The sequence below is a fragment of the Drosophila arizonae genome, chromosome 4 (assembly GCF_054131065.1).
Source record: "Drosophila arizonae isolate 15081-1271.41 chromosome 4, UAZ_ARI_1.0, whole genome shotgun sequence".
NCBI lineage: Eukaryota > Metazoa > Arthropoda > Insecta > Diptera > Drosophilidae > Drosophila > Drosophila arizonae.
This window is the reverse complement of record NC_142924.1, coordinates 23,132,594-23,157,226: the sequence shown is the minus strand read 5'-3', so window position 1 is coordinate 23,157,226 and position 24,633 is coordinate 23,132,594. Positions and strand designations below refer to the sequence as shown.

The 24,633-nt window shown below is 40.3% G+C and overlaps 10 protein-coding genes and 2 long non-coding RNA genes across 15 annotated transcripts; 4 read left to right on the top strand and 8 right to left on the bottom strand.

The window, feature by feature from the left end:
* Positions 1-379: 379 nt before the first annotated feature.
* On the bottom strand, positions 380-2,229 carry LOC149269438 (uncharacterized). The gene is made up of 2 exons (XR_016269893.1): positions 1,757-2,229; positions 380-1,670 (listed from the first exon to the last, which is right to left on the bottom strand). It is a non-coding gene; the product is annotated as an uncharacterized LOC149269438 (long non-coding RNA).
* A 4,908-nt stretch (positions 2,230-7,137) lies between these two features.
* Positions 7,138-7,716, bottom strand: LOC149269437 (uncharacterized). The gene is made up of 4 exons (XR_016269941.1): positions 7,640-7,716; positions 7,502-7,585; positions 7,369-7,437; positions 7,138-7,310 (listed from the first exon to the last, which is right to left on the bottom strand). It is a non-coding gene; the product is annotated as an uncharacterized LOC149269437 (long non-coding RNA).
* A 1,747-nt stretch (positions 7,717-9,463) lies between these two features.
* LOC108614090 (uncharacterized) lies at positions 9,464-10,322 on the top strand. Its single transcript, XM_018008006.2, has 3 exons — positions 9,464-9,730; positions 9,792-9,875; positions 9,937-10,322. Exons 1-3 carry the CDS (start codon positions 9,626-9,628, stop codon positions 10,231-10,233), a joined length of 486 nt encoding a protein of 161 aa, XP_017863495.2. The 5' UTR covers positions 9,464-9,625; the 3' UTR covers positions 10,234-10,322.
* LOC108614087 (uncharacterized) lies at positions 9,576-11,131 on the bottom strand. The gene is made up of 4 exons (XM_018008004.2): positions 10,848-11,131; positions 10,676-10,779; positions 10,466-10,616; positions 9,576-10,407 (listed from the first exon to the last, which is right to left on the bottom strand). Exons 1-4 carry the CDS (start codon positions 11,008-11,010, stop codon positions 10,286-10,288), a joined length of 540 nt encoding a protein of 179 aa, XP_017863493.1. The 5' UTR covers positions 11,011-11,131; the 3' UTR covers positions 9,576-10,285.
* Positions 11,132-11,731: 600 nt separating this feature from the next.
* On the bottom strand, positions 11,732-12,676 carry LOC108614085 (uncharacterized). The gene is made up of 4 exons (XM_018008001.2): positions 12,542-12,676; positions 12,398-12,481; positions 12,199-12,346; positions 11,732-12,140 (listed from the first exon to the last, which is right to left on the bottom strand). Exons 1-4 carry the CDS (start codon positions 12,650-12,652, stop codon positions 11,830-11,832), a joined length of 654 nt encoding a protein of 217 aa, XP_017863490.1. The 5' UTR covers positions 12,653-12,676; the 3' UTR covers positions 11,732-11,829.
* Positions 12,677-12,793: 117 nt separating this feature from the next.
* Positions 12,794-13,670, bottom strand: LOC149269436 (uncharacterized). Its single transcript, XM_089468023.1, has 3 exons — positions 13,386-13,670; positions 13,091-13,322; positions 12,794-13,035 (listed from the first exon to the last, which is right to left on the bottom strand). Exons 1-3 carry the CDS (start codon positions 13,485-13,487, stop codon positions 12,794-12,796), a joined length of 576 nt encoding a protein of 191 aa, XP_089324149.1. The 5' UTR covers positions 13,488-13,670.
* A 682-nt stretch (positions 13,671-14,352) lies between these two features.
* On the bottom strand, positions 14,353-15,241 carry LOC149269435 (uncharacterized). The gene is made up of 5 exons (XM_089469011.1): positions 15,089-15,241; positions 14,945-15,028; positions 14,741-14,888; positions 14,582-14,681; positions 14,353-14,525 (listed from the first exon to the last, which is right to left on the bottom strand). Exons 1-5 carry the CDS (start codon positions 15,239-15,241, stop codon positions 14,399-14,401), a joined length of 612 nt encoding a protein of 203 aa, XP_089325137.1. The 3' UTR covers positions 14,353-14,398.
* A 36-nt stretch (positions 15,242-15,277) lies between these two features.
* LOC108614086 (uncharacterized) lies at positions 15,278-16,761 on the bottom strand. 3 transcript variants are annotated; one of them, XM_089469010.1, is made up of 6 exons: positions 16,650-16,761; positions 16,069-16,261; positions 15,929-16,012; positions 15,713-15,860; positions 15,529-15,660; positions 15,278-15,469 (listed from the first exon to the last, which is right to left on the bottom strand). In XM_089469010.1, exons 2-6 carry the CDS (start codon positions 16,237-16,239, stop codon positions 15,342-15,344), a joined length of 663 nt encoding a protein of 220 aa, XP_089325136.1. In that variant the 5' UTR covers positions 16,240-16,261; positions 16,650-16,761; the 3' UTR covers positions 15,278-15,341. The 3 variants fall into 3 exon arrangements, with proteins under 3 accessions (XP_089325136.1, XP_089325135.1, XP_017863491.1); XM_089469009.1 differs by lacking the exon at positions 16,650-16,761 and adding an exon at positions 16,419-16,554; XM_018008002.2 differs by lacking the exon at positions 16,650-16,761 and having other exon boundaries at positions 15,278-15,473; positions 16,069-16,355.
* Positions 16,504-20,123, top strand: LOC108614089 (chromosome transmission fidelity protein 8 homolog). The gene is made up of 3 exons (XM_018008005.2): positions 16,504-16,640; positions 19,540-19,663; positions 19,723-20,123. The coding sequence occupies exons 1-3, from the start codon at positions 16,621-16,623 to the stop codon at positions 20,026-20,028; spliced, it is 450 nt and encodes a 149-aa protein (XP_017863494.2). The 5' UTR covers positions 16,504-16,620; the 3' UTR covers positions 20,029-20,123.
* Positions 16,777-19,440, top strand: hay (ATP-dependent DNA helicase hay). The gene is made up of 3 exons (XM_018007998.2): positions 16,777-16,892; positions 16,953-18,799; positions 18,857-19,440. The coding sequence occupies exons 1-3, from the start codon at positions 16,841-16,843 to the stop codon at positions 19,397-19,399; spliced, it is 2,442 nt and encodes an 813-aa protein (XP_017863487.1). The 5' UTR covers positions 16,777-16,840; the 3' UTR covers positions 19,400-19,440.
* E(z) (histone-lysine N-methyltransferase E(z)) lies at positions 20,029-23,168 on the bottom strand. 2 transcript variants are annotated; one of them, XM_018007999.2, is made up of 8 exons: positions 23,028-23,168; positions 22,266-22,964; positions 22,052-22,212; positions 21,875-21,889; positions 21,460-21,557; positions 21,216-21,396; positions 20,571-21,137; positions 20,029-20,514 (listed from the first exon to the last, which is right to left on the bottom strand). In XM_018007999.2, the coding sequence occupies exons 1-8, from the start codon at positions 23,135-23,137 to the stop codon at positions 20,105-20,107; spliced, it is 2,241 nt and encodes a 746-aa protein (XP_017863488.2). In that variant the 5' UTR covers positions 23,138-23,168; the 3' UTR covers positions 20,029-20,104. The 2 variants fall into 2 exon arrangements, with proteins under 2 accessions (XP_017863488.2, XP_017863489.2); XM_018008000.2 differs by lacking the exon at positions 21,875-21,889.
* Positions 23,169-23,324: 156 nt separating this feature from the next.
* Positions 23,325-24,466, top strand: Cnep1r2 (CTD nuclear envelope phosphatase 1 regulatory subunit 2). The gene is made up of 2 exons (XM_089469013.1): positions 23,325-23,579; positions 23,656-24,466. The coding sequence occupies exons 1-2, from the start codon at positions 23,486-23,488 to the stop codon at positions 23,952-23,954; spliced, it is 393 nt and encodes a 130-aa protein (XP_089325139.1). The 5' UTR covers positions 23,325-23,485; the 3' UTR covers positions 23,955-24,466.
* The last annotated feature ends 167 nt before the right edge of the window (positions 24,467-24,633 follow it).

The following is a 24,633-nucleotide window of genomic DNA, read 5'->3' as shown; positions in this document are numbered from 1 at the left end:
ATATTTAGTCAGCTAACAGTGACTGAAATTGTGAAACGATTTTGTTCAAATACGCATAAAGCGCACTATTTCATTAAAACTAATTTTGAAAATCTCAAGGACAATAGCAATGTTAATGAAAATCCATAGTTTATCTTCGCTCACTTCGAAATTCATTTGTTGAACAATTAAATTAAATATTTACAATGTTCCAGACTTTATTTAATGACATTTATTAGATAAGAGTACGTCATTGCAAAAAGTTTTGCACAGATCTTAGGAGCAAATTAGGGTTCAGTGATAAATAAAAAAGAATTTGTAAAAAATATAATCTACTAGCTGGCCCGGCAAACGTTGCATTGCCCTCTATATTATTTCTAGGTAAAAAATTGTTGAAAGCTATGTTGTTCAGGCTGGGATACACTGATAAATTTATTAATCGGATTTTCATTCAAGCACCTTGTTGTAAACGACATTCTTCGTTTTTTGGTCGGGTGCAAGAACAAATAATGCGGATCGTTTGCCAACACGTGAGCATGCCACGTACAATTGACCATGAGAAAAACACACATTTTCTAGATTGAGGCCACAAATAGTCAAAGATTGGCCCTGTGACTTGTTGATCGTCATGGCGAAGGCAAGACGAAGCGGGAATTGAATTTGTTTAAATTCAAAGGGCATATCTGTTGAGCTCATCGGAATCCTAGGAATAAGAACTTCCTCATTTTTAAATTTTCCTTTGAGTATCAACGCGTGAATCACATTGCTCATCAGTTTTCTTATCACCAAACGCGTTCCATTGCAGTTCATTCAGTTTTGGTTGGTTTAAATTTCTAAGCATGCAAATCATGGAGAATTGCTCTTTTCATAGCTGTGTTCATTTCTTGACGCCGGTCAAGTTGTTCTTCCATATTGCCCATGAAGTATATTTGCAAGAATTTTTGCTGTGCATCTTCAATAGGTTGCAATGATCCAATGCGATGGCAAATCTGGCCTTGAATCTTTAAATTCAAAGCCATAGTTATAGTTAGATTTACAAACACTTTTTACATAAATCTAACAAACTACATTATTCCAAAATTTTTTTTTTTTTTTTTTTTTTTTATTTTGACAGTCATAGAAAATAACATTTTTAACGTAAATTACCTTAAATGTCGGATTATATCCGTTACCAATAATTTCCGCCCCAAATGAAGTCATTTGAAAACAGGCATTGTATTTTTGAGTGCTCGTTAGAAAATGTCGTGATTCTAGTGTTTCGCCATAAAGCAGGGAACGCAACGGCTCTGGTGGCGAGACCACTAATGGCAATGTCACTTTACCACTAAGGCAGCACAAACCGGGCGTTTCACCAGCAAACTTCAATGCGCCACAATGCTAGCAAACAACGTCCATTGGACCAATGCAAACTAAACGATTCAAGCTGTAATCAATGGTGCAATCATATCGAAACGCTGCTCGATTCAAATCAATCCTTGAACCATTTCTTATTGCCATTTCACGGGCTGCCTCTCTTTGAGAAGCACGAATTAAGGCCCTTCTTCCCTGGGTACTAACGCGGAGCCTTTCTCGGGCGATTTCTCGCTCTTCGTCAGATAATTGACTCGCGCTATTCCGTTGCCTAATTGCATTATGGGTCCGCCGGGAAAGATTAGATCTTCTAGGACGCGGCATTTTTATTAATAGTAATACTGCCCTCGCACAAAACCATATAAAACAATCGAGAAATATAAATATAAATAATTTACACAAATTTATGTTTGAGACAAACAAATACCTGAACTTTCGAGATATTTAGCTTTTGTAAAAGTCCAAAAATACAATTTTTAATAATTAACTTTTTTTTTTAATTTCGAATTTTGAATTTTGAATTTTTTATTTATTTTTGATTGTTAGGTTTTAATCTTTTGATTTTTTTTTTAATTTTTGCAGATTTTTGATTTGAAATATTTATAAAGTTTAAAAGTCCGAAAATATAAAAAGCCAAAATACACTTTTTAATAATTACCTTTTTTTTTTTAATTTCGAATTTTTAATTTTTTATTTATTTTTGAACAGTCAGGTTTTAATCTTTTGATTTTTTGCAGATTTTTGATTTGAAATATTTTTCCTTTTGATTTGAAAAAAATTTTTTTTTTTTTTTTTTTTGAATAGTCAGGTCTGCTCGAGGTCAGGAGACCGTAGACTGACTGACTACATTTGTTTATTTACTTCTACACTATTGTCAAAACTGTCACTGTTACCAAGCCTACTGGGTAAAAAAAATTGAACATGGAAAAAGACTTTTTTCAGTATTCCAATTTTTTCAGATTTTAAGACCTATCTAACTCTTGCGGAGACAATCCAACAATCAAAACAGAAATGGTTCACCAAATCAGTTAAAGCAGTCTTCACTTGTACACACTTTCTTTTATAATAGATATGTATATGAAATTACATAAAATTAGATTTTGTGTAATAGACTGAATTATTTTCAGGTAATACCTGCGTAGCCATGGCCCCTACGTTTTTTATATAAATTCAATTGTAGGTCGTTACAATTGACAGTCACTGTTGCCAAATCCTTGTATACTTACCTGAAATATATTTTCTTTATGAAAAATGTTAATTTAAAGAGATTTGATTATTTATCTGTTATTGTATGTATATAACTCGAGACTTGTGCGTGCTGAAAGCTAACAATATTTCCCTTTGAAAAGCTCAACCCAAATATTGGTTTAATTGGCTCATTGAATAGAGCTTTAATGAACCAAAATTTAAATACCAAGAGCAACAAGGACCGCAGCGTGATGACGAAAAGAGCGTCGGTATAACGTGATTGTATGCGGCTGCCCTCTGCCGTTGGCTAGTTCGCTAATCCTCGGAACTAAGCGCTGGAGCCTGCAAAAACTGATTACGAATGGAAGGCAACGCAGTGCCACAATACGAGCGATGGCAGCTCTCAGCTCAGATAGAACAACAGGAGCTGCGCGTAGAGGAAGTGCGCCTTATGCCATGAGCACTAATTACGCCTGGCGCACAAATATCAACTGAAACTGCAACAGCAACAGCAACAACAACGGCGACAGAGACAGAATAATGCCAGTGACAGTGGTTGAGGTAGAAGCCGGTAGAGCTGTAATGGCAACTGTTGCGACATTAACAGCGGCTCCAGCAACGGAAGCTGGCTCAGACTTGACTCGGTTAACAAAGCAACAATGCTGCATCAGCAACAGCAACTGAAAAAGCAACAGCTTTTCGAAAAAATCAAATACGACTTTAAAAACGAAAAAAAACACACACATACAACATGATTAAAGAATTGCTCGTTGCGATTTCGCTTTCCTTGCCAATTTCTTTGCTGTTCTATAAGCCGGAAACCATAAAAAACGAATTCGTTAATTAAGAGTGCAATTCGGAGATCCCAACACAAAGGAAGTGTAAATAAGCAAATGCTTTTTATTTCTCTTATACAGAGTATGTATGTGCTTCAGGGCAATGTTGTATATATACAAAATAAAATACCTATGTGGAATATGTGAGCTTGTTATTAAAATGATGATGCAGCACTCTACAGTACCTATGGGCATCTACGATCTTGAGTGTTCTGAAGAATATTCTAGTCCTGATATTAGAAGATACTTCTAGTCAGGCACTATACTTTATATTTCATATCAAATTCCAGATTTGAAATTAAAAATCTGGAAAAAAAAAAAAAACTGTAAAAACATATAACATATAAATACATTTTAAAAAAAAAATTATTTTATGTTTTATTCATGTTTTTTCAAAATTATTAAATTGAAAATAACCAATATTCTATTAAAAATTAAAAAAGAAAAATTGTTTACCTACAAAATAAATAAAATAAAATAATAAAAATATGTAAATATAATTATTTATTTGAAGATTGATCTTGAATACCCAATTAATTGAAGAACAAAAATATTGGAAACATATATGTATAGAGCGTGAAACGTAGTCAAACAATGCATATTGATAATTCACACTGCAGTCATAAGTAACTGGTGTCCTGACAAACGAGACCGAAGAAACAACCGACACACACGTACACAAACACACACACACACACACACGTACAGAGAAAGAAAACAGAGAAGAAAGCAAAGCAAATGGCATGCAAATAAATGAGAACAAAGGAATAAACGAATGGCCCGGATCCAGAGCCAGAGCCAGAGCTCTGCTTGTAGTCAGCCCTTCGTGCTTCGTGCTGTCCATGGATTGAAGCAACAAACAAGGCAGTGGCAAACGAGCCGCATAATTTTTGCTGGCTGCACTTTGCGGCCAGGACTGGCGCCAGGATGCACTGCTCGGACGCTCAGGTCCTGCTTTAATGAACTATGAAGCGGCCAAATGAATGGCATATTAATAAGACGTCGGCTTTCAGTGCCACTGCAGCATTGCATTGATATCGGGAGATAAATCAAGGTAGTTGGGGCAATTTGTAATTCGCATGTTAATATGTGTGGGTGTAACCTCTTTGTGTATGTGGGGGTGTGGGTTCTGTTCTTAAGTAGGCTACAGAAGGCTTCCTCTTGCTATGCCAGATGTATGTGTGCATAATTAAATGGCTAAGACAAAAAAGAAACATAAATAACGAAGAAAGCTTATACTGCTGGCGGCAGCAAACGCTGCTGGTCAGGAGCTTACGTTGTTACGTTGCTTGACCGCTACATGGCCTCACTTTCCCGCACTCATTTTCGTCGTCTTCCTGCGCTGATTAATGCTCGTTTGTTTGTTTGAGCCGTGTATTCACTAATGGAATTCACATGTTGCGACATGACTGATTATGTACACATTAGGCGACTGATTTGCAATTCCTAGTGTGTGCCAATATGTGCCTGAGAGTATGTGTGCATGAGTGTATGTGTCATGCCCTTCAGAACGTCACCTCAAACTTGAAGCCAAGACACAACTTTTCACTACGAGTATGTCCTAGAAAACAATGTCAGCCTTTTTGCACCCAGAGCAAAACATAGGTATGGCCTGGTATTGGTGTGCTTGTATGCTTGAGTGTGTGTGTGTGTGTGTGTATTTTGCACGTGTCCTGCGTCACTCTGCCAAAGGACAAGGCCTGACTAAGCATATTAGCAAGTCTGCATCATGCCGAGCAGCGCTAATTGCCAGCCGCTTTGTCCTACTCGACTTGGCAAAGCAATTTTGCATACTCGATAATTAACTTAGGACAAAGGGATGCGGCTCTAATTATGGTGACATATTTTTAAATTGTATAATTGCCATGAAACCCAATGTTAAAGCACAACAAAGCAGCCCGCTTCAAAAATACATAGATGTGCCTTGACAGGCTATTTGATAGGCGTCTGCTAGAGCGTCACCCAGCAGGCAAGAAAGGTATTGAAGATGAGATCTTTACTGCCAGAAAAATTGTTGAATAGTGTACCTATTTATTACGATAATCTCTATTCGATAGCCTAAATGTATCTGAATATATATTGCCTTAATATATCTAAATATATATCTGAAAACAAACAAATCTTTTAGTACTTCCATGATAATGTATGGAGCTGAAATATGGAACACATCGGCATTAACACGTTTGAGAAAAGTCTAAGCTGCTCAAAATGAAATATTAAAAAAATGATCTTCAATCCACCACGATATCAGAGAGCCTTATCTCTGCATAAAATAGCGAGTATTAAATCTATTGATGAGCTCATCACTCACTCAAAAGCCAAATGAATAATTACAAAATATATTTAACTGAAGATATGGATTACTAATTCTATATAATAATGTTCAAAGTGCCTTCCCTTCTAGTTTGAAGTTATTTTTAAGTCGCAGCTAAAGGTTTTCCTTTACCATCTAAAAATAACAAACAATGCTCAAATTAAATTGAGTTGAATTACATATCTGAAAATATAAGTAAAATAAAATCCCTCTGTGATAAATAGTATATGAGTTTATTTTTCCTTTTGAATCACCTCCCTCGCGAGTTGAATACCACACCCACTGGAAATATAATATTTACAGCTATATTGCTTGCCTGAATTGATAAGATTAGACCTAAATATTCTAATCAGTTATGTATATTAATTTCTATACGAATAAAATCTATCATATGCAAAATATATATATACAAATTATTTTAAATATGCAAAAGGTAGCAAACATGAAAATTGTCAAGTTGCTATTTTCCACTAAAAACTCTTGTACATCCGCACACTAAAAAAAGGGACTCACCCTTTAGCTGGCTCTGTGCCATGCAGCTTCACACACACACATATAGTGGACAATTTGTGCATGTCTGTGAGTATGCTTTTGGTCGTTAAGTTATGCGCCAAATTTAAAGCTATACAAAGCGTGACTTTAGTTGGCTCTGCTGTCATTTCTGGCTTAATTGAGCATGTAACAAGTGAATCGTATGCTTTTAGCAACACACATACGCACCGTAAGCCACTGCCAATGACTGCGAAAATAATATATATATATATATATTTGTATATACAAAGTATATATGTATATACAAAACCAAATAGCAGTCCAGGCAACTGGCAACTAGCAACTGGCTGCCCTTGCCTCGGCGAGCACGCATTGACAGCCACCCAGGCTTTGCTTGTTTTTGGCAAAAACCATATGCGCCGTGCTATATGTTTTGCCAGAGTTTATGCTCGCTGCGAGCATATCAGCTGCAGCACAGCTACCATAGACAATATTGGCTTGCAAGTGCAACAAAGTGCCCGGCCACATAAACGGCTAATTACAAACCAACATTATGGCTTGAGGGTGTCAATGTTACTTTAGCTTGTACTGGTTGTTCGCTGAGTAGTTGTTCATATTGTTACAGTGGCTCACCAGAATCTCGACGCGACTGTCTTCTGTGGCCGTCGCTTGAGTTGCTCTTCCACTTTTCCACTTTTCACTCAACCAAACGGAAATCAATCAATTTCCTGCATAGACATTCCAATTTAGTTGCTTTCCCAGCGCACCTGGCGCGGTGCAAGGCAAGTGAAAAACAACGCAATCGGAACGTATCGATCTATTAAAAGCTATGTCAACTACAACACTTTGCCCAGCGGCACCAGACATCGCAACAAAATTCAATTATCGTTCAGCTAAATGCACTAAAAAGCGCATATGCTTTGGCTGAGTTATCCAATAAAATTCTATTCTCATTTGCGACTTAGAGAACAGTCAAGATTTGAAGTGTTTTCCTCTATATTTAAGCCGAATAAGAGGACATTCTCTTAATATATTTTAGCTGTTTTCAATCATTGTATCATTTGAGATCTCACGCGTGAACTAGATTCATATTCAATCCGTCATATATGCATATTGATTTTCACTTTCCAACTGGTGCTGATTAGTGTACTCTAAAAATTGGTGAAGGGCCATCAGCAGACTGTGTAGGTCTACGACGTGGCTTCTTACCAGTACGTATTACCCTCACTGCAATGGTTACGACTTCCACTTGGTTGCCGACCTTTGAACTGTCAGTGCCTGCAGGAGTTATGGTATTTAATATTAGTCACATTATTCAAATCGACACATATTTAATTTATACCTTTGAATCGATACCCTTCATTTAGTTTGCTCGATAGCCTGTTGCTCGAAAGCACACCTGCGCCTGATATTTTACCGTTTTCGCCTAAAAAATTGCGAATTCATCATATTTGTCATGAAACTAATGCGCTTTACTTGCCGTAGGAGCCCGAAACAGTGCCGGAAGCAAACAGCAATAATAACAGCGACAGAGCCCGCATCTTAAACAATACTGACTGAAATCAATGCAGCTTAGCTCTATTTATGGAAAGCTCACGATTCACGCTACCGTAAAGAGATTTATAGCATTCTCTCTTGAGAGCTACGAGTATAAGCACAAATCTCACCCACACAGTAACAGAACAAAGAACTTGGGTTTACTTTGCAAACAGTAACTCCACAACTATCATATGTGGATCAATCTAATAAGTGTGTGTGTATGAGTAGAATATTGATATAAATAGTGGTATTATAAATATCCCTAACAATAGGAGAGTCTATAAAACTCTAAAGGATATCCAATATATGGAGTTTAAGTTATAAGAGAATATACTCACTTAACATCACTTACTTGAACTCAACAGCTTGCCAGACATGTTTCGTATCATATTCCTGATCCGAAAGTGCATTATAGCAAAAATATAAATCATGCGGCTGAAATTGTTAAATTAAGTTATAACAAAAATATAAACAAATATTTCTATAATTATTAAAGTATTGCAGCAATTATAAAGGGTATAACAAGGCGCATTTCGAGTTAAATAATAATGGATTTACTGGAAAAACTTTTGTGTAAGAAATTGATGCCAAGTCACAAAGAACATATTCAGAATAAAGGGGAGGCTGATAGCATAATATTTAACGTGATAGTTTTTTTTATTTATTTATTTATTTTATTATTAATTTATTTATTAAACATAGATTTAATATAAAATCTTTAAGCTTTAACTGGAATCTGTTTTTCTAAACCTCCGCGTAACCACAACATAAGACTGCCATAGAAAAATCAGACTGACAGAAATTTCATTGGATTTATTTAAGCTCTGAGGAAGGTATCCGCTGCACTTATTTTTGTATGAACATCTGGGGAGCCCGGCGATTTCCCTTAAGACTGTGTTAACGCAGCTATAAAATATTTGTTTATTTTTTGGAAATATGTTGCCTGGCATATCAGAATCTTAATAAATACTAAAAAGGCATGATGAGCTGCTGCCCATTCCAGCCATCCAGCCATCCAGAGGAGGCCAGCAAGGACGTTGCCCGGGTTGACAAGCTTGGATCAGCTAAGAGGACAGCAGGCACTGCCTGGTGCCCGGCATTCCCAATGGATTTTGCAGTTGCTCGTGCGTGTCGACAAGAATTTCAATTTGCAAACAATAAATTTGAACAGCCAGGCAGCCAGCCAGCCAGTGGCTCTTCGAGGAACGGCGAGGAACGCAGTGGAGTGGAGCGGAGTGGAGCTAAAGGCACCCAATAAGTGGTCTAAGCACTCTTTATTAAAGAATAAAAATCTATTTTGTATTTTATATTTTTGCTTAGCTGCGACATGCAAATGACAGTTTGGCATTTGACAATGCCGTTGATTTCACTGTGCTTTGCCATGAGAATTTGATTGGAGCTAAGCCGACATTTAAATATTGGATTACCCACTGTGTTAGCTTTAAGCTGATTGCGTGCGTGTCTGTTCCATAAGACGGCGCCAGACTCCGGCAGGAAGTGCTGAACAACAAGGCGGAAATGAATCAATTTCCGTGGGCCAGACATTTAAAAACTATGTACAAGCCACTTGAGGCACAAAGGAACTATAGAGACTCCAATTAAAAATGGAGCCAAGATAAAAAGTGTAAAAAGTCTACCTCGGAATTGAAAAAGTCTTTTGATCATTTATTTTATACATATATAATATTTATAGAGTGAAAAGTTGAAAGGCTTTGTTCAAAATGATTGTGAATGAAATTTATGCTGATAAGATGAAATTTCGCTAACGTGTTGTAAAATGTCAGCAGGCTGTTGATATTAAATCAGCAAGTAGGAGCTGAGAAATATTTCCTACCGAGCAATGTGTTCACAATTCAAGTCAATTTTTGAGCAAACGAACCAACTTATATACATATAATACTATACCATTTTACAACAATTAACCAAAATGTCGGTGTTTATTAACTGTTCTGCCTACATGGCGCTAGTTTATGAGGTCACCGCGGCATTCCTTGTTATGGTTCAGATGATCAAATTCGCAAAAATCATGAAGGTAAGACAAACAGAATTCAGGCGATCAGTCAACAACATGTAAAGGATTTCATGTTTAACAGTTTGATATGTTGGATGTTACGATTATACTTCAGTCCTTGTGTAAACTCATTACCTTTGGGTTTCTCGCCGTTGGTGTCGTTGGCGTAAGTACAAGCTGCTATACATTAATGCATACCTCATCTTCATGATGCATCGCACAAACAGCGTTACAGGTTCGCGATTCGGTTGTGGTTGGTCGTAGCCTATTTGCAAATCAAATGGCAAGGTGTAATAGACGTTAGCATCCTCATATACGAATACTATTTCAGTGAGCACAACAAGAGCAAGCAGGAGTTTTTGACGGAGCTGTCCGATGTGCATGGGCCCATCATTGGTCAAGTGCTGGCTCGCATTGGAATTATATTGATCGTTTACAGATTCTTCAAGTCCCTAGAACCAAAGAAGACTAGGCTGTACGGCGTGCAGCCTGAGCAAAAGACAGATGAGCTGAAATTGAAGTAACTACGCAGAACAAATGCTTTTATTGTTCGGAAATCTTTGTTAAATTAAAAAATTAAAAAAATAAAAATTGTGAGAAACGCAGCAAAGGATTCCTAGCGACTTGTTGTCCGGCTTGGGGATGGTTTAAGTTAATGTAAATGTGGTATACAATAAATATGAAGGCGAATTCGACAGCTGAGGGGATCGGGAATCAGATTAGGTCGTAGATCGTAGCTGTGGATGCTTAACTTGCCCATAGTCAGCAATGACATCAGGATGTTGGTTAGCGCCTCAATGGCATCGCCCGCTAGTAGCTCCAGGATCCATAGCACCACATACACAAAGTCGAATATCAGCCCTCCTGCGCACCAGATGAGCCAGAACAACAGCAGCTGTGGCTTTTGCTGCGAAAGGCGCTCTCAGTAAGTGGGCAACGCATTTGAATAAAGGTCGGACTACCCACCAATATGATGCCGGCGAGCATCAGCATTGACACAGCTATCCACACATTCAATAGGAGCAGGTAAATCCCCAGCATCCAAGGACTTAGGCTGTTGCTGTAGAGCGCTGAAAAGTTGGTTATAGTTAGTATGCTGGTGCTGGCTTCTACTGATGCATTCCGTTCAGACTCTCACTTGTCACATGCGTCGACTGCTCCAGCTCACTGGCTGTTGTCCGGTTTGCTTTTCTGGCTTTGCTCTGGCGCATCATGAAAATAATCATCAGCTCAAAGAACAAAGCTCCTATGATGTCCATGCAACCAATGGCCAGGCCAAAGCCATTCAATGCGCTCACCATTCTCGCTTTGCACCGAAATCTGTATTTTCTTCAACTCGTACTTCTCCCTCTGTTTCTCTCTCTCTCTCTCTTTCTCATTTTGTGTTGACATACAAAACTTAAAGTTAAAACTGCTGCAAACTCTTGATTTTGCGCCAGCCAGCAGATCTACACGGGCTGACTGCGTGCGAAATGAGCGCGAAAAAGTAAATTATATTTGACATCAGGAAAGGCACGTAAATGTGTGTGTGTCAATGTGTGTGAGTGAATGTGTGTGTGGGTACGGGCGTATGCATGTGCACGTATTTCATCAGCCTGGCATTATAAGTATAAATGTATATGTATTTATGCACACATTTTTTGCATAAATAGACAAGAGCTCGCCCCAGACCTGCGCCAGCTTCGAGTTCTGAGTTGCTGTTTCCGTTTCCGCAAACGCTTTTTGTTTGTGTTTTTTGCTGCTGCTGCTGCTGCTGCTACTGCTGCTGCAGTGCAAATTATTTTAAAAGGATTTTGTTTTTAACATTGCCAAATGGGTGGCTGTGGATGTGTGCGTATATGTAGATGTGTGTCGGCATGTTAAATGGAATAATATTAAAGCACTCGCTGGCTAGTCAAAGGTAAGATTATGTACACGCATGCACACATTAATACAATCAAAACACGCAGACTTAACTGATTCCAGCTTAATCGCGCTTCACCAACAGCTATGGAGCTTCCTCTTAAATGAAACTCATTCATATATAGCTTAATACCCGTTTATTACAAAAATATAAATCAACTCAAAATCCACTTAATGACCCTTGGCTTGCTGCTTCGCTGCTTCAACCTTCAGGCTCTTCATTTTGCGCTCCTCACAGGAGACCAATATGGGCTGCGCTTCGAGCCACAGGTGTAGGGACTTGTAACGGATCTAGTTTGCAAGATGTTGCACCTGTAGGAACGTTTGCTTCGATTGGGCGATGTAGTACAAGCGTCTGCCTCTGGCTCTGGGTCCGGCTTTGGTCGCGGCGCTTCCTGTGGCGGCGACAGAACCTGCTCCAGCGGTGGGTCTCTGTAACAAGGCGGCTTTCTATCCTGGACAACAGGGCTGCATTCCGGGAGTTCTCGATAAAACATATAGATGATCAGGGCAAAAATTGTTTCAACAACTGTAAAAGACGTCAAGATGAAGAAAGCTGTATGTATTTGTGGAGAGCTGCAGCTCACATAATCCAAGGAGCAGAATCAGACTATTTTCAGCTATTCCCACTTGGAAAGTGCTCTTGCTGATGAAAGCATAAATCAGCAGGCAAATCTCAATAGCAATGCCCACGCATGAGAACACAAGCCAGCACCCCACCAACGTTGAATTACGCTACAACGCAAAAGTCAAATTATTTCATATTGGAAACTAACTCAAAGTTACCCAATAAATGCCAGAGATGAGCAGAGCAATCAGCGTTACCCAAAACAAAGCAAAGCACACCGCGAATATGGCTAGCCAGCTCAACTGCAATAAGGAATATATAAATATATTATACTCTGATGCGTATTCTATATCGGAGCTTACGTGTGAAGAGCATTTGGTCACACTGAATGCAGCGAAGAGCACCCCGCAGAGAAGATCGAAAACGGCTATGGCATAGGCACAATAAAGGAGTGAGCCCCGGTCCTGCTGCATGACGACATTTGACAGGATATCTGGGAATGCTGAGCACCATAAGCACTTGGCCTACTTTCCCATTTCATTTTGCCCGGGTTGACAGAAAAGCATAAATTATCGTAGGTGAGGTGAGAGAAGCAGGTGGGCTGGCTGGGGTCATTAATGTTGGCCTCCACGCAGCTTACGGTGCAGCTCTTTAAAGGCCGCTTTCTCCTCCTTCTTGTACATCTTCTTCAGACGCTTGCGCTCCCTACGCTGTGTTTCCCCACTGGAGGTGAATTTGCTGTACTTGGAGCTGCGGCCGCCTTCAAATCTGTTGCCACCCAGTGGTATCCACTGTTCGTACTCAATCATATCCAGGTAGAAGACATATATAATGAACACGAAAGTCATTTCGACGGCTGTAATGGGCCAAGATAACATTTGATTGCGAAGGCGTTCGGAGAACAGTCTTACCCAAGCCAATGAAGGGCATAACGGTTATCTTAACGCCCTCCCAGTTTATGGATACCGCCAGAGTCAAGCCGTAGAGTAGGAGAAGGGCATCCAGCATGATGCCCAGGCAGGTGAAAACCAACCAGTAGCGCACGAAGTTCAACTGGCGCCGATAAATACCCAGCAACAGAACAATAATGATGCAGATCCAAACGAAGGAAAACAGCAGCGCAGCCAGCGACGTCCAATGGTGCTGTGGACAAGGTAGTTCAGTTCGACCTAGACCCTATCCTGCGCTACTACAACTACAACTTACGTGCTGTATGTATAACATACACGAGACACTGGCGAACAGCACTGCGGACAATAGATCCAGAATTGCAATCGCGTAGCTGCAAACTACCAAATATTTCTCCATTTCATTCAGCCAGCGTTTGAGCTCGAGTTAAAACAGAGGGCAAGGCTGTGCACTAAATCAAAGCTATAATGATTATGAGCACGTATTCTCAATAGAGCAGAGTGTGAGAAGCAGATACTGTTTGTTGGCAACTCAGCTTCTTAATGGCATTTGATTGTGAAAAGCCTAAGGCCTTGAGACAGTATGTCTACACTATGGCAACTATGAGAAAGGATATAGGAAAATTAAAAAATAATCAATGTCAAATTAATGTTATTTCATATGTAACTAATAAGACTCTCTGAGAGGTAAAACATAGACGTATCCATATTAATTATAGAACTAATTTAAAATTTAACATAGAAAATCAGCTATGGAATATGAATATATATAATACATTTATTCAAATATATCTATATATAAAATAAAATGCAACAGGCAACGAGATTCATTAATCAAATATATCAGACAATTGTCTGCATATCCAATAACCCTAATCATATAAAAAATGTTTTCAAAATGAACAAGTTTCATTAGGCTTCGACCACTGTGTGTTCATTGTTCTGATTTGCGACAAGTCTTCTGGCCATCTTTCATTTACGGCATTTGTTTTGTCAGCTGCCGCCTCTTGGCCGTTTTGAGATTAGATTTGGCCCCATTGACAACGTGACTCCTTCGGGACAGAGTTCCGTGATAGATAGACATTGCCAAAAGAGAGAAAAAGAAACAGAAACAGAAACAGATAAAAAGACAACTATCAAACTCAATTATTATTATTGTTTGTGCTGGCAGATTCGAATTGATTTTGGCACACGAGCTAGGCAGTAAATTGAAACGATCTATAAAAGCCAATGCAGTGGAAGAATTCTGTTATAAGTAGTTAGTGTTACATCTGAGCATATACGAATATAACATTTCTATACAAATCACTCCTAAATATCCCGTTTCGGGGCACCGATGTAAATTATAGTATCTCCTTTATGCGGCTCGGGTTTAGCTACAGGCTCTCGAGACTCCCATATTTTATCCTGAGTCTTCTGAGGGTCCTTACGTGAGTAGCTGTACGGTATTAGATAAATTATTAGTGATTTATGGTAGCTTAACTTAATAACGACCTGAACCATTTCTTCTTGTTCGAGCTACCCTCGTCAAACTGAACTCTCACGATACTCAAACAATATCTGTAGACAATATAAATGCACAACCATTCAAGAACTAAAGAAAGTGAGGGTTAAATTGTATGAAACAGTACACAAAATCTGCTTTTACTTCACCTATGCCCAAATATAAAAGGGTGAACTGTATAATTTGCGGCCAGTCTACGTAATCGGATACGGAAATTGTCCAAATAAAAATGAATATATCCACAATAATGCCAATGATCGAAAATATCAGCCAACAGGAAATTAGCCGAAGACGATGCTAAAGTAATTGAACTCAGTTATTAAAGTTGAATATTGCATCTTTAAACTTCTTACCTTCCATAGACCTATTAAAAGCAGTACAACCATAATAATCCAAAATATCGAGCCTAGGAATACAACAATTGTGTAAATACCAACCTGGGGGTTCAGATAGGCCTGAATTAATACAAAGCAGACCTAATCAAATCGCATACGAACATTCCAACGCATATCATCAATTGACTGAACCAAAAAGTATAGTGACTGGGCCAAATCAATTATTGCAATTAAATAACAGATTTGCACCAAAGTTATTCCACCCGAACTGCCACAGGTCTCGTCATATGCAATATTTTCAGATTGATCTTCCATCGTAAGATCCAATAAGATATTAAAAAAAAAAAAATGTTATGGAAAATTTATAAAAAATATATTTACTGAGAGAGTATACACAAAGTCTACTACGACATATTTATGTACATAAGATTGGTATATGGATTTTGCTGAGGAGACTAGAAGGAAGACTATTTTTTTGTAGGTTTCTTCTTTTCCGGTTTCTTTTTAACTGTTTTTTTCTCGTGCGCTTTGGGCTTCCTCTGGCTATCTATAAATCGATTAACGTAAACATATATTTAAATTATGATAAATCCAACGTATACCTTTACACGCCCTGTCATCCCGATTCTTCTTTGTGGTTCTCTTCTTTCCTCTTTCGGGCTCATCGATAAGCCGACACGGGTCCATACCTAAATAGTACCTATACACCAGATATATGCAGATGCTTTCGATAACTGGAAAAAAGAAAATATATTATGTATCCAAAAATTATGGACTCTCACACACAAACTCCCACAAATATAATGGAAAATTCTTTTAGGTGATCCACATCCACTGTTACAGACGACACGATGCCCCATATTGAAAATCCTATATCCACAATGAAACCAATTATTGAGAAGATAAGCCATATTTTTACTAATATAGGACGCCGCTTGATTGTAATATATTATACCAGATGTAGATATATTATGTTTATGATATCAATAATAATAAACTTACCATCGTGAGGCCAACGATTAATAGTACCACAACAAGCACCCAAAATACAGTTCCCATAAGAGCCAATGTGGAGTATATATTGAACTGATATTTAATAGTTTTTAGGGGCCTAATTAAATTCATTCAAATGTCTGACTTACTCTCGTGAGCAATGAAATGGTCGCATTGACAACAAAGAAAAGCGCATGTCCCAAATCGCATAAGGCGATCAGGAGACATATTTGCCATAAACTCGATTGAAGGAAATGCGTTAGTCTTGAATTTATATTTGCCTTGGTAGTTGTTTTCCTTTTATTCTTATCTACGGCCATGATTCAGGGTTAAGAAGTGGAACTGTAGATATTTTACATAAATGTGAGTTATATGACAAAGCACATGAACTATCTATCATTAAAGTATAACATAAATAAGTATATAGGGCTCAAGATCCCGTTCAATAGAAAACAAGTTTCGTTCGATTGTATGTGCGAGTAGGATATAGAAAATGTACCTCAAATTTAAATCAAACCGTTACTCTACACCGTCTGTTAATATAACATAAACAGATGTTTGCTCGCCGATATGGCAACGCTTATAAATGTTAGCTTCAGTGCTAAAAGTGTCAATACGGTTGCTTCACGCTGTTCAATTGCTTTGTGCTAAATAAGTGAAAAATAGAGTTTCTCAAGTAAATTTATAAACAAGCTGCCTTTATGCCAATCATCGTCAAAACGTAAGTTACCTAATACGATTACTCGTTCAATAAATATAGTTGTATAAGGTTTTTGAAGTAAACAACATCGCTCATATAGAAAGAACAGTTGCCAGCTCTCGTGTATTCTCGCGCCTTTTTCGCTTTTATTTTTAAGTTTGCAACACTGGACACAGCTGTTTCATTTGTGAAACAAAGTTTCACCGACAAACAATTTCACAATGGGTCCACCGAAAAAGTCTAAAAAAGATCGGGGCTCGAGCGATAAATTTGGTAAGAGTCAATAATGTCAGAGTATTCCTATCATCCGGTAAAACTGATGCGAGTTCACAGCTAAGAAGCGTCGCGCAGAAGATGAGGCTTACACCCAACTGGTCGATGATAATGACAGCCAGGACTGCGTCAGCGAGGCGGACGGCGTGCCAGGTGCTGCGTCCAAAAACGCAGAAACTAATGACGAGAACATCAACACAGACGAATACGGAGCCAAGGATTACCGTGCTCAGATGCAATTGCGTCCAGACCACGCTAATCGCCCTCTGTGGGTGGCACCGAACGGGCATGTGTTCCTTGAATCGTTCTCGCCGGTCTACAAGCATGCCCATGACTTTCTCATTGCTATTTCGGAGCCCGTCTGCCGGCCCGAGCACATACACGAGTACAAGCTGACAGCGTACAGCTTGTACGCAGCTGTGTCTGTGGGACTGCAGACACACGACATTATAGAGTATCTGAAACGTTTGAGCAAAACCACGATTCCCGAGGGCATATTGGAGTTTATTCGCCTTTGTACGCTGTCGTATGGAAAGGTGAAACTTGTGCTGAAGCATAACAAATACTTTATCGAGTCTCCGCATCCGGAGGTGCTGCAAAAGTTGCTCAAAGATCCGGTCATACAGAAGTGCCGACTCATACGTAACGAAGGTGAAGGCTTTATACAGGGCACAATGGATAGCAAAGCAATCACACAGTTCGGTACCAAGTTACCAGCCACGAGTGACAATCCAGCAGAAGACGCAGCTAGCACCTCCACAGCGACAACAGCAGGAGCAGCAGGTGCACCGGGGACTACAGCCGAGGGTGCAGCTACAACCGTTGCGGTTCCTGAGGATATTACAGACTTTTACGAGAAGATCGACAAGGAAGAGGAGGACGAGGACGAAGCCAATCTTAAAACCGTGTCCTTTGAGGTAGCTCAGGAAAAAATTGAGCTTATCCAGAAGCGTTGCATTGAAATCGAGCATCCGTTGCTGGCAGAATATGATTTCCGCAACGATACCAATAATCCGGATATTAACATTGACCTTAAGCCAGCAGCAGTGCTGCGTCCTTACCAAGAAAAGAGTTTGCGCAAGATGTTTGGCAACGGGCGAGCCCGCTCTGGCGTAATTGTGCTGCCATGCGGCGCTGGAAAATCCTTGGTGGGTGTCACCGCCTGCTGTACTGTGCGAAAACGCGCCCTGGTGCTGTGCAACAGCGGCGTGTCAGTGGAACAGTGGAAGCAGCAGTTTAAGATGTGGTCCACAGCAGATGATAGTATGATTTGTCGCTTCACCTCGGAGGCAAAAGATAAGCCCATGGGATGTGGCATTCTGGTTACCACATACTCTATGATAACGCACACACAGAAGCGTTCATGGGAGGCGGAGCAGACGATGCGCTGGTTGCAGGAGCAGGAATGGGGTATCATGGTACTGGACGAGGTGCACACCATACCCGCAAAGATGTTCCGACGTGTCCTGACCATTGTGCAGTCCCACTGCAAGCTGGGATTGACAGCCACGCTTTTGCGTGAGGATGATAAAATTGCAGATCTGAATTTTCTGATTGGTCCCAAGCTCTACGAAGCTAACTGGTTGGAGCTACAAAAGAAGGGCTACATAGCACGCGTACAGTGCGCCGAGGTCTGGTGTCCCATGTCACCGGAGTTCTATCGCGAATATCTAACCACCAAAACTTCCAAGAAAATGCTGCTTTATGTGATGAATCCTTCCAAATTCCGCAGCTGCCAATTCCTTATTAAATACCACGAGAAGCGTGGCGATAAGACTATTGTCTTTTCCGACAATGTGTTCGCCTTGAAGCACTACGCCATCAAGATGAACAAACCATTCATCTATGGTCCAACATCTCAGAATGAACGTATACAAATTCTACAGAATTTCAAATTTAATGCCAAGGTATGTGAATATGGGTTTCCCAACGAAGTGCAACTAATTTACCAGTTTTTTTCAAAGGTCAACACGATTTTTGTATCGAAGGTGGCCGATACTAGTTTTGATCTGCCCGAGGCGAACGTACTAATTCAGATTTCATCGCACGGCGGTTCACGACGCCAGGAAGCACAGCGACTGGGTCGTATTCTGCGCGCCAAAAAGGGAGCCATTGCCGAGGAATATAATGCATTCTTTTACACGCTCGTCTCGCAAGATACAATGGAGATGAGCTATTCGCGCAAGCGCCAGCGGTTCCTGGTGAATCAGGGCTATAGCTATAAGGTCATCACACATCTTAAAGGCATGGACACTGAAACTGACCTTATGTATGGAACACAAGAGGAGCAGGGTCAGCTTTTGCAGTTGGTCTTGTCTGCTTCCGACTTGGACTGTGAGGATGAGAAAGTGCCAGGCGAGCCGGGCTATCGTCCAGGTGGTTCTGGCACCGCGAAGCGTATGGGCGGACTCAGTTCAATGTCAGGTGGTGACGATGCCGTCTACTATGAGCATCGGCGCAAGAATAATGGCAACGTACATCCATTGTTTAAGAAATTTAGGGGATAAGACACTGTGCACAACAGAATAAACGTATCTCAGTCGTAAAACGTTGTTTTTCTATACACGCTTAGACTAAAATGTACTTTATATACTATAGATGACTTTACATAGGTTTAAGCTATAATGTAATCTGCTTCTTCTTTTAGCCACAACGCCGGCAGTGGTGAGTGGGCCATCATAGAGCTGCAAGGTGATCTAGAGGTGCGCAGCAATCAAAGCATGCACGATCAATTCATAGGGGATCTGTACTACAACAAATATGGACAGCCCGTAAGTTTCGTTAGCTATTAAAAGATCTTCTCATAGACATGCGTCATTACTGATTCCAGATACTGATAATAGGCCATCACATACTGCAAGGACGCGAGCAGAAACTGGAGAAACCTTTTGCAGTTCTGGAGAAGTCAAAAACTAATGAAGGGCGCCAACTACTCAACACGACTGATGTAACGCTGGACGCAAGCACCATGAATACCACCGAAGGACCGGAACGAACGCTGCTGGATGAGACAGTGGCCCTGGAGCACAAGAGTCGCCAGCGAACCGAATATACTGTACGTGCCATATGCACAAAGAAGCTCATTTTTAAGGCCCGACCGAAGCCAATCATAGCCAATGTGGCCAAAACTGTGTAATTGTAGATTGATTTTGCGTCAATATGTATTTAGTTGAGTAGATAAGTATTGTTGTATATAATTGTTTGTAAGCACATTAAACGATTTCCATTTCACGCTCGATGCCCACAAATTTGAGCTGTTCGGTAGGTCCGTATCTGTAGTCGAAGAACAACTCCTCGCCTGGCTGTATGGCGCGCTTGGCAAATATTCCGATGCGATGATCCCCGGTGACCATCATGACCTTGGCATAGCAATTGGGATTGATTGAATGGTTGGCAAACCGAATCTTGTTGCCTTTTCGCGTGGCATCCACTACGAAGTCATTGTTCAAATTGAACAAAAATGAGCACATGTACTTGTCATACACTTTGCCACGACGATCCGCCTCATCCTGCGAGATTATCTCACCGCAATATTCTGATATGAACTCATTTTTCTGTGCGCCTTCCTTAAGGAAAATGCCCCATCCGGCAATATCCGACGGCGCCATCAGTAAATGTTTGTCTGCGAAGAAATAGATTAGAGATACTTCATATGGTCCTTAAGGATTCGCTACTTACGCAATCCACGCTGGACGCAGACATTCTTGCACGTAATTTTGGTCAGCTTGAATTGATCGGCTCCGCAAGCCTGACACAAGTCTGGATCGCATTCTCGCACCGCCAAGTAGCAAGGACATTGCTTTGTATTGCACTGCGCTTTGCAACGACAGCCTGGAAAACGATTCTGGCAATCGCTGCTGCAATTGCAAAACTTCTCGCAAAAGTTCTGCGTCTGAATGCAGGAGCAGTTCATGTCGCAAGGGCCGGCGTGATCGCAGGGTGTGTAGTTGTACACATGATTGGATGACGAGTCCTTCTTCAGCTGTATCTTGCGGCAATGCAGAGACCACAATCGCTGCTTCTTCTTCTTCTTTCTCGGCGGAGTAAAGTCTTGGCGCAGATCCTCAAAGCTAAACTCGGCCGCCTCTTTCTGCGCAAATTCATAAACCTGCCGACAGGTCTTCGTAAGCATGTTGTGCGCAACAGCACAATAGTTCTTTAGGTACACCTTGTGCAGTACTCTAAAGAGCGCTTGGTCGGCGCCAGTCCAAACGCACTGCGTGCTGGTTATGTTCATCATGCCAGCTAGAACGGAATGAGTTTTAAATCAGAAGCTGCTTAGTATCAGGGCGCCTCATTGACTTCCGACAAATGTAAGCTTACCCATTATGGAGTTAATTTCTGCACTGTTGACAGCTATGCTATTATCCTTTCCGTTCTCGGGGTTGAAGTCCTTGTTGCTGAACTGGCTGTTGCTGTCGTTGCTGTCCTCAGAGCTGGCCTCGTTGCAAGAATCTATGGGCGGCGTCTTACTATCTGCTGCCAGCTTCTCCTTCATCCCATCCTATCAGCAAGACAATGATGATAAGCACCCAAATTGTTCACATTATTGAAATCTGCGACTTACTATTAGCATATAGCAAGAGTTACTGCATGGCTCAGCAAAGGCCTTCAGTTCCGGATAGCGACGCTTTTGTAGATTGGGACCAGCGTGTCCTTGCAAACCTGTGAATGGAAACGTAAACATATGTAGCACAGCTCGATAGGGATCACAGAGAAAACATGACTATGAGACATTCGGGGTTAGAGCATGAGTCAGATACGTTACTTAACGAGGGATGCAAAAGCCGCACGAAATGAGGCGAGAAACACCAAGAAAATTTTGACACAAGACAATTTTTGCCGATTTCCACAGACATTAAAAATTTATATATATATAGGAAAGATTGATGATGATGTGGAGCAAGGCGACATTTGGGCCTAGGCGGCATGAGTGTGTGTGCGTGTGGTTATCGAGAACAACAACTACAACAACGACTCACCCTGTACATGGTGACCTAAATTGCAGTTATTTATTTTAACAAAATTTAAGAGTTTTTTTAGACAAAAGAAATATTTTGCAACAAATTTTGTTTGTTTTCCAAATAAAGAGAAAAAGCAAAAACAAAACATTATTAAGAGTAACCCAACTGGAGACAACACACAAAGATTCGACTTACGATGAAGGAAGCAGTCGTATTTGAAGCAGCGTCGACAGAATAGAGTATGGAATGAGTGCATAGTGCGTTCACGGGAAACGCTCTCCGCCTTGATGCCATCGATGTTGGGAGTGCACTCCTGGGGACGCTCGGGATCCTGATGCTCAGTGAGCTCAATGTACCTAAATGAGAAGACACAATTAACATAATTTTGATGATGCAGAAACCAACATACTTCTCCTTTAGTTCCTGAGCTGTGCCCTTATCTGGGAAGTTGGCACTGATTGCTTGAAATATGATTGGTGCGGGGAATGGTAGTTTCTCTTTGACTTTCTCTACTTTGCCCTTTGTATCTGACACATCTGCATTGGCCGATTCTTCTTTATCGTCCTCTACAGCTGAAGAAACTTCTGTTGTTGGCTCTGATATTGCCGGTGTCACATCTTTTTCGTCTTCCTCCTTTACTTTTGATGTTGTTGCAGTCTCTGTTTTAACAGACGAAGTTGCTGTAGGTTCCTCCAAGTCCTTACTGTGCGAGCGCATTAACGCATGCACCAATTCCACAAATATGGCGTCATCCATGAAAGATGGATCTTTGTCTCCGTGAACTTTGCCATCGTAGTTCTTGATCAATTCCTCTATGAACTTGCCATCCTTGTCGAGCACTTCATCACCCATATACGGAATGTTGTGCAGCACCGTTTCGTCCTCGACCATGAAATTCTGCTGTGTGGGCGCCCATGTGTACATTGTGGGTATGGGCGTGACGGCGTTGATCACGCAAATGGGCACGCGTTGCGGACCGCTGTTGGGGCCATTGTAGCTAGTCACCTCAGCACGCTTAACGCAGTCAACGTGTGGAGGATCGTATGGCTTTGCCTGCCACACCTTCGAGTCGCAATATAAATCCTGCACATTGTGATTGTGCTCATCCCTAAGTAGATAAACGGAGCAAGTAGACAGCTAAGTGTTACGTGTTTCAGTGCGGCTAATTTACCAGTTTTTGATCCATGCTTCTTTGATTTCGTCAGCGCGTTTGTATCGCTTTTGCTGGCGTATTTTCATATACTCCAACTTGACCACGCGCTTCCATTCTTTGCTGCTCATATTTGATCAAAATTTCTGCAGCAAACTATTTATGGCGGACTCCCACAGTGCTTAGTCAACGTCGTTCACTTGAAAGAGTGTTGGAATATGGAAGAAAAACAGTGCTAGGAAGTAACATTCGTTTTATCAGCTGTTCGTTGCTTATCCCGCACTAATTTTAAGACATTTTTCTGTTTAGTATATGGTATTAATTTTTCGGTATTTATATTTGGCATTATTTAAGAGGAAATACAACACAAAAACAAATTAAATGTGAAATCTTATCAAAATAAAGGAAAAAATTACAAATATAAGCTGGACAAATTCAAACACATAAAAGCAGCCACGAGCATCGAGGAAATTGGCGCGATGGAACCATCAGCTTGTGAGGACTTAAAGGCATTCGAGCGGCGACTAACCGAGGTGGTTTCATCATACAGGCCACCCACGTACCGCTGGCGCAGTAAGTATCAAACAAATCCCTGATTAGATCTGTCGCGAATACATATATAATCACATATAATTTCTTATCATCGCAGTCATATTATCGGCATTATCCGTATGCACGGCAATCAGTGCCTGGTATTGGCTGAAAGACCCGCGCACAACCGTCGTGCCGCTAACCGAGTCCCTATGGATACACCCAATCTTCACAGTGGCCACAGTCACGCTAATAATCCTCTTTATATTCGGTATACAGAAGCTGGTTGTGGCGCCACAGATAATCACGTCTCGTACGCGGTCAGTGCTAACCGATTTTGCCCTCGATCTCGAACCGCATACTGGAAAGCTAATATTAAAGCCTCGGCAAAGTAATAACAATGGATGCAATACATGAAGTTTTCTAGACACAAACATTTAGTTTGCTTTGCTGATATCCATTTAGATCCTGATGATGCACACTTCCGTACTGATCGTTTTTTCGCATCTGAAAACCTTAGTTAAATGCATATAATCCAAGTTAATCTAATCTTATCACCGTGAGACACCTTTCGTTTGGTTAAATTATACAAACAAAAAACACTCCACTTGTACAATGTACCTATTGGCTACGCTTGGCAGAGAAACAAATATAATTAATTGATTTATGGATCACGCAACCAAATTAATGATATGTATAATAATTGTTGCTCAGTTTACAGGTCGACATGATGTATGTATATAAAATCTCCATTGGCCTTACGAGGAGGTTGAGGTTGGAAATAAATTTTTGTTGACACGATTTTTGCTTAAGAAACTCACATATTTGAACAAATTTAATATAATAATGATTTAAGGTCCTTTGCTCAACAATATGCTCTCATCTGTAAAGGATTGTATAATTATTATGCAAATAAATTTTTAAATTTATTTCATATGCGTCTTTTAGTTACAAATGAAATAGAAGCAATATATAATATACAGGTACAAATGTACGTACTCAAGATTCAAGACTACGAGTATTATTGCTCATAAGCAACAGTTGATTTATTACGAGGTGGGTATTCCTATTTACTAATTATAATTTCACCTGTTCA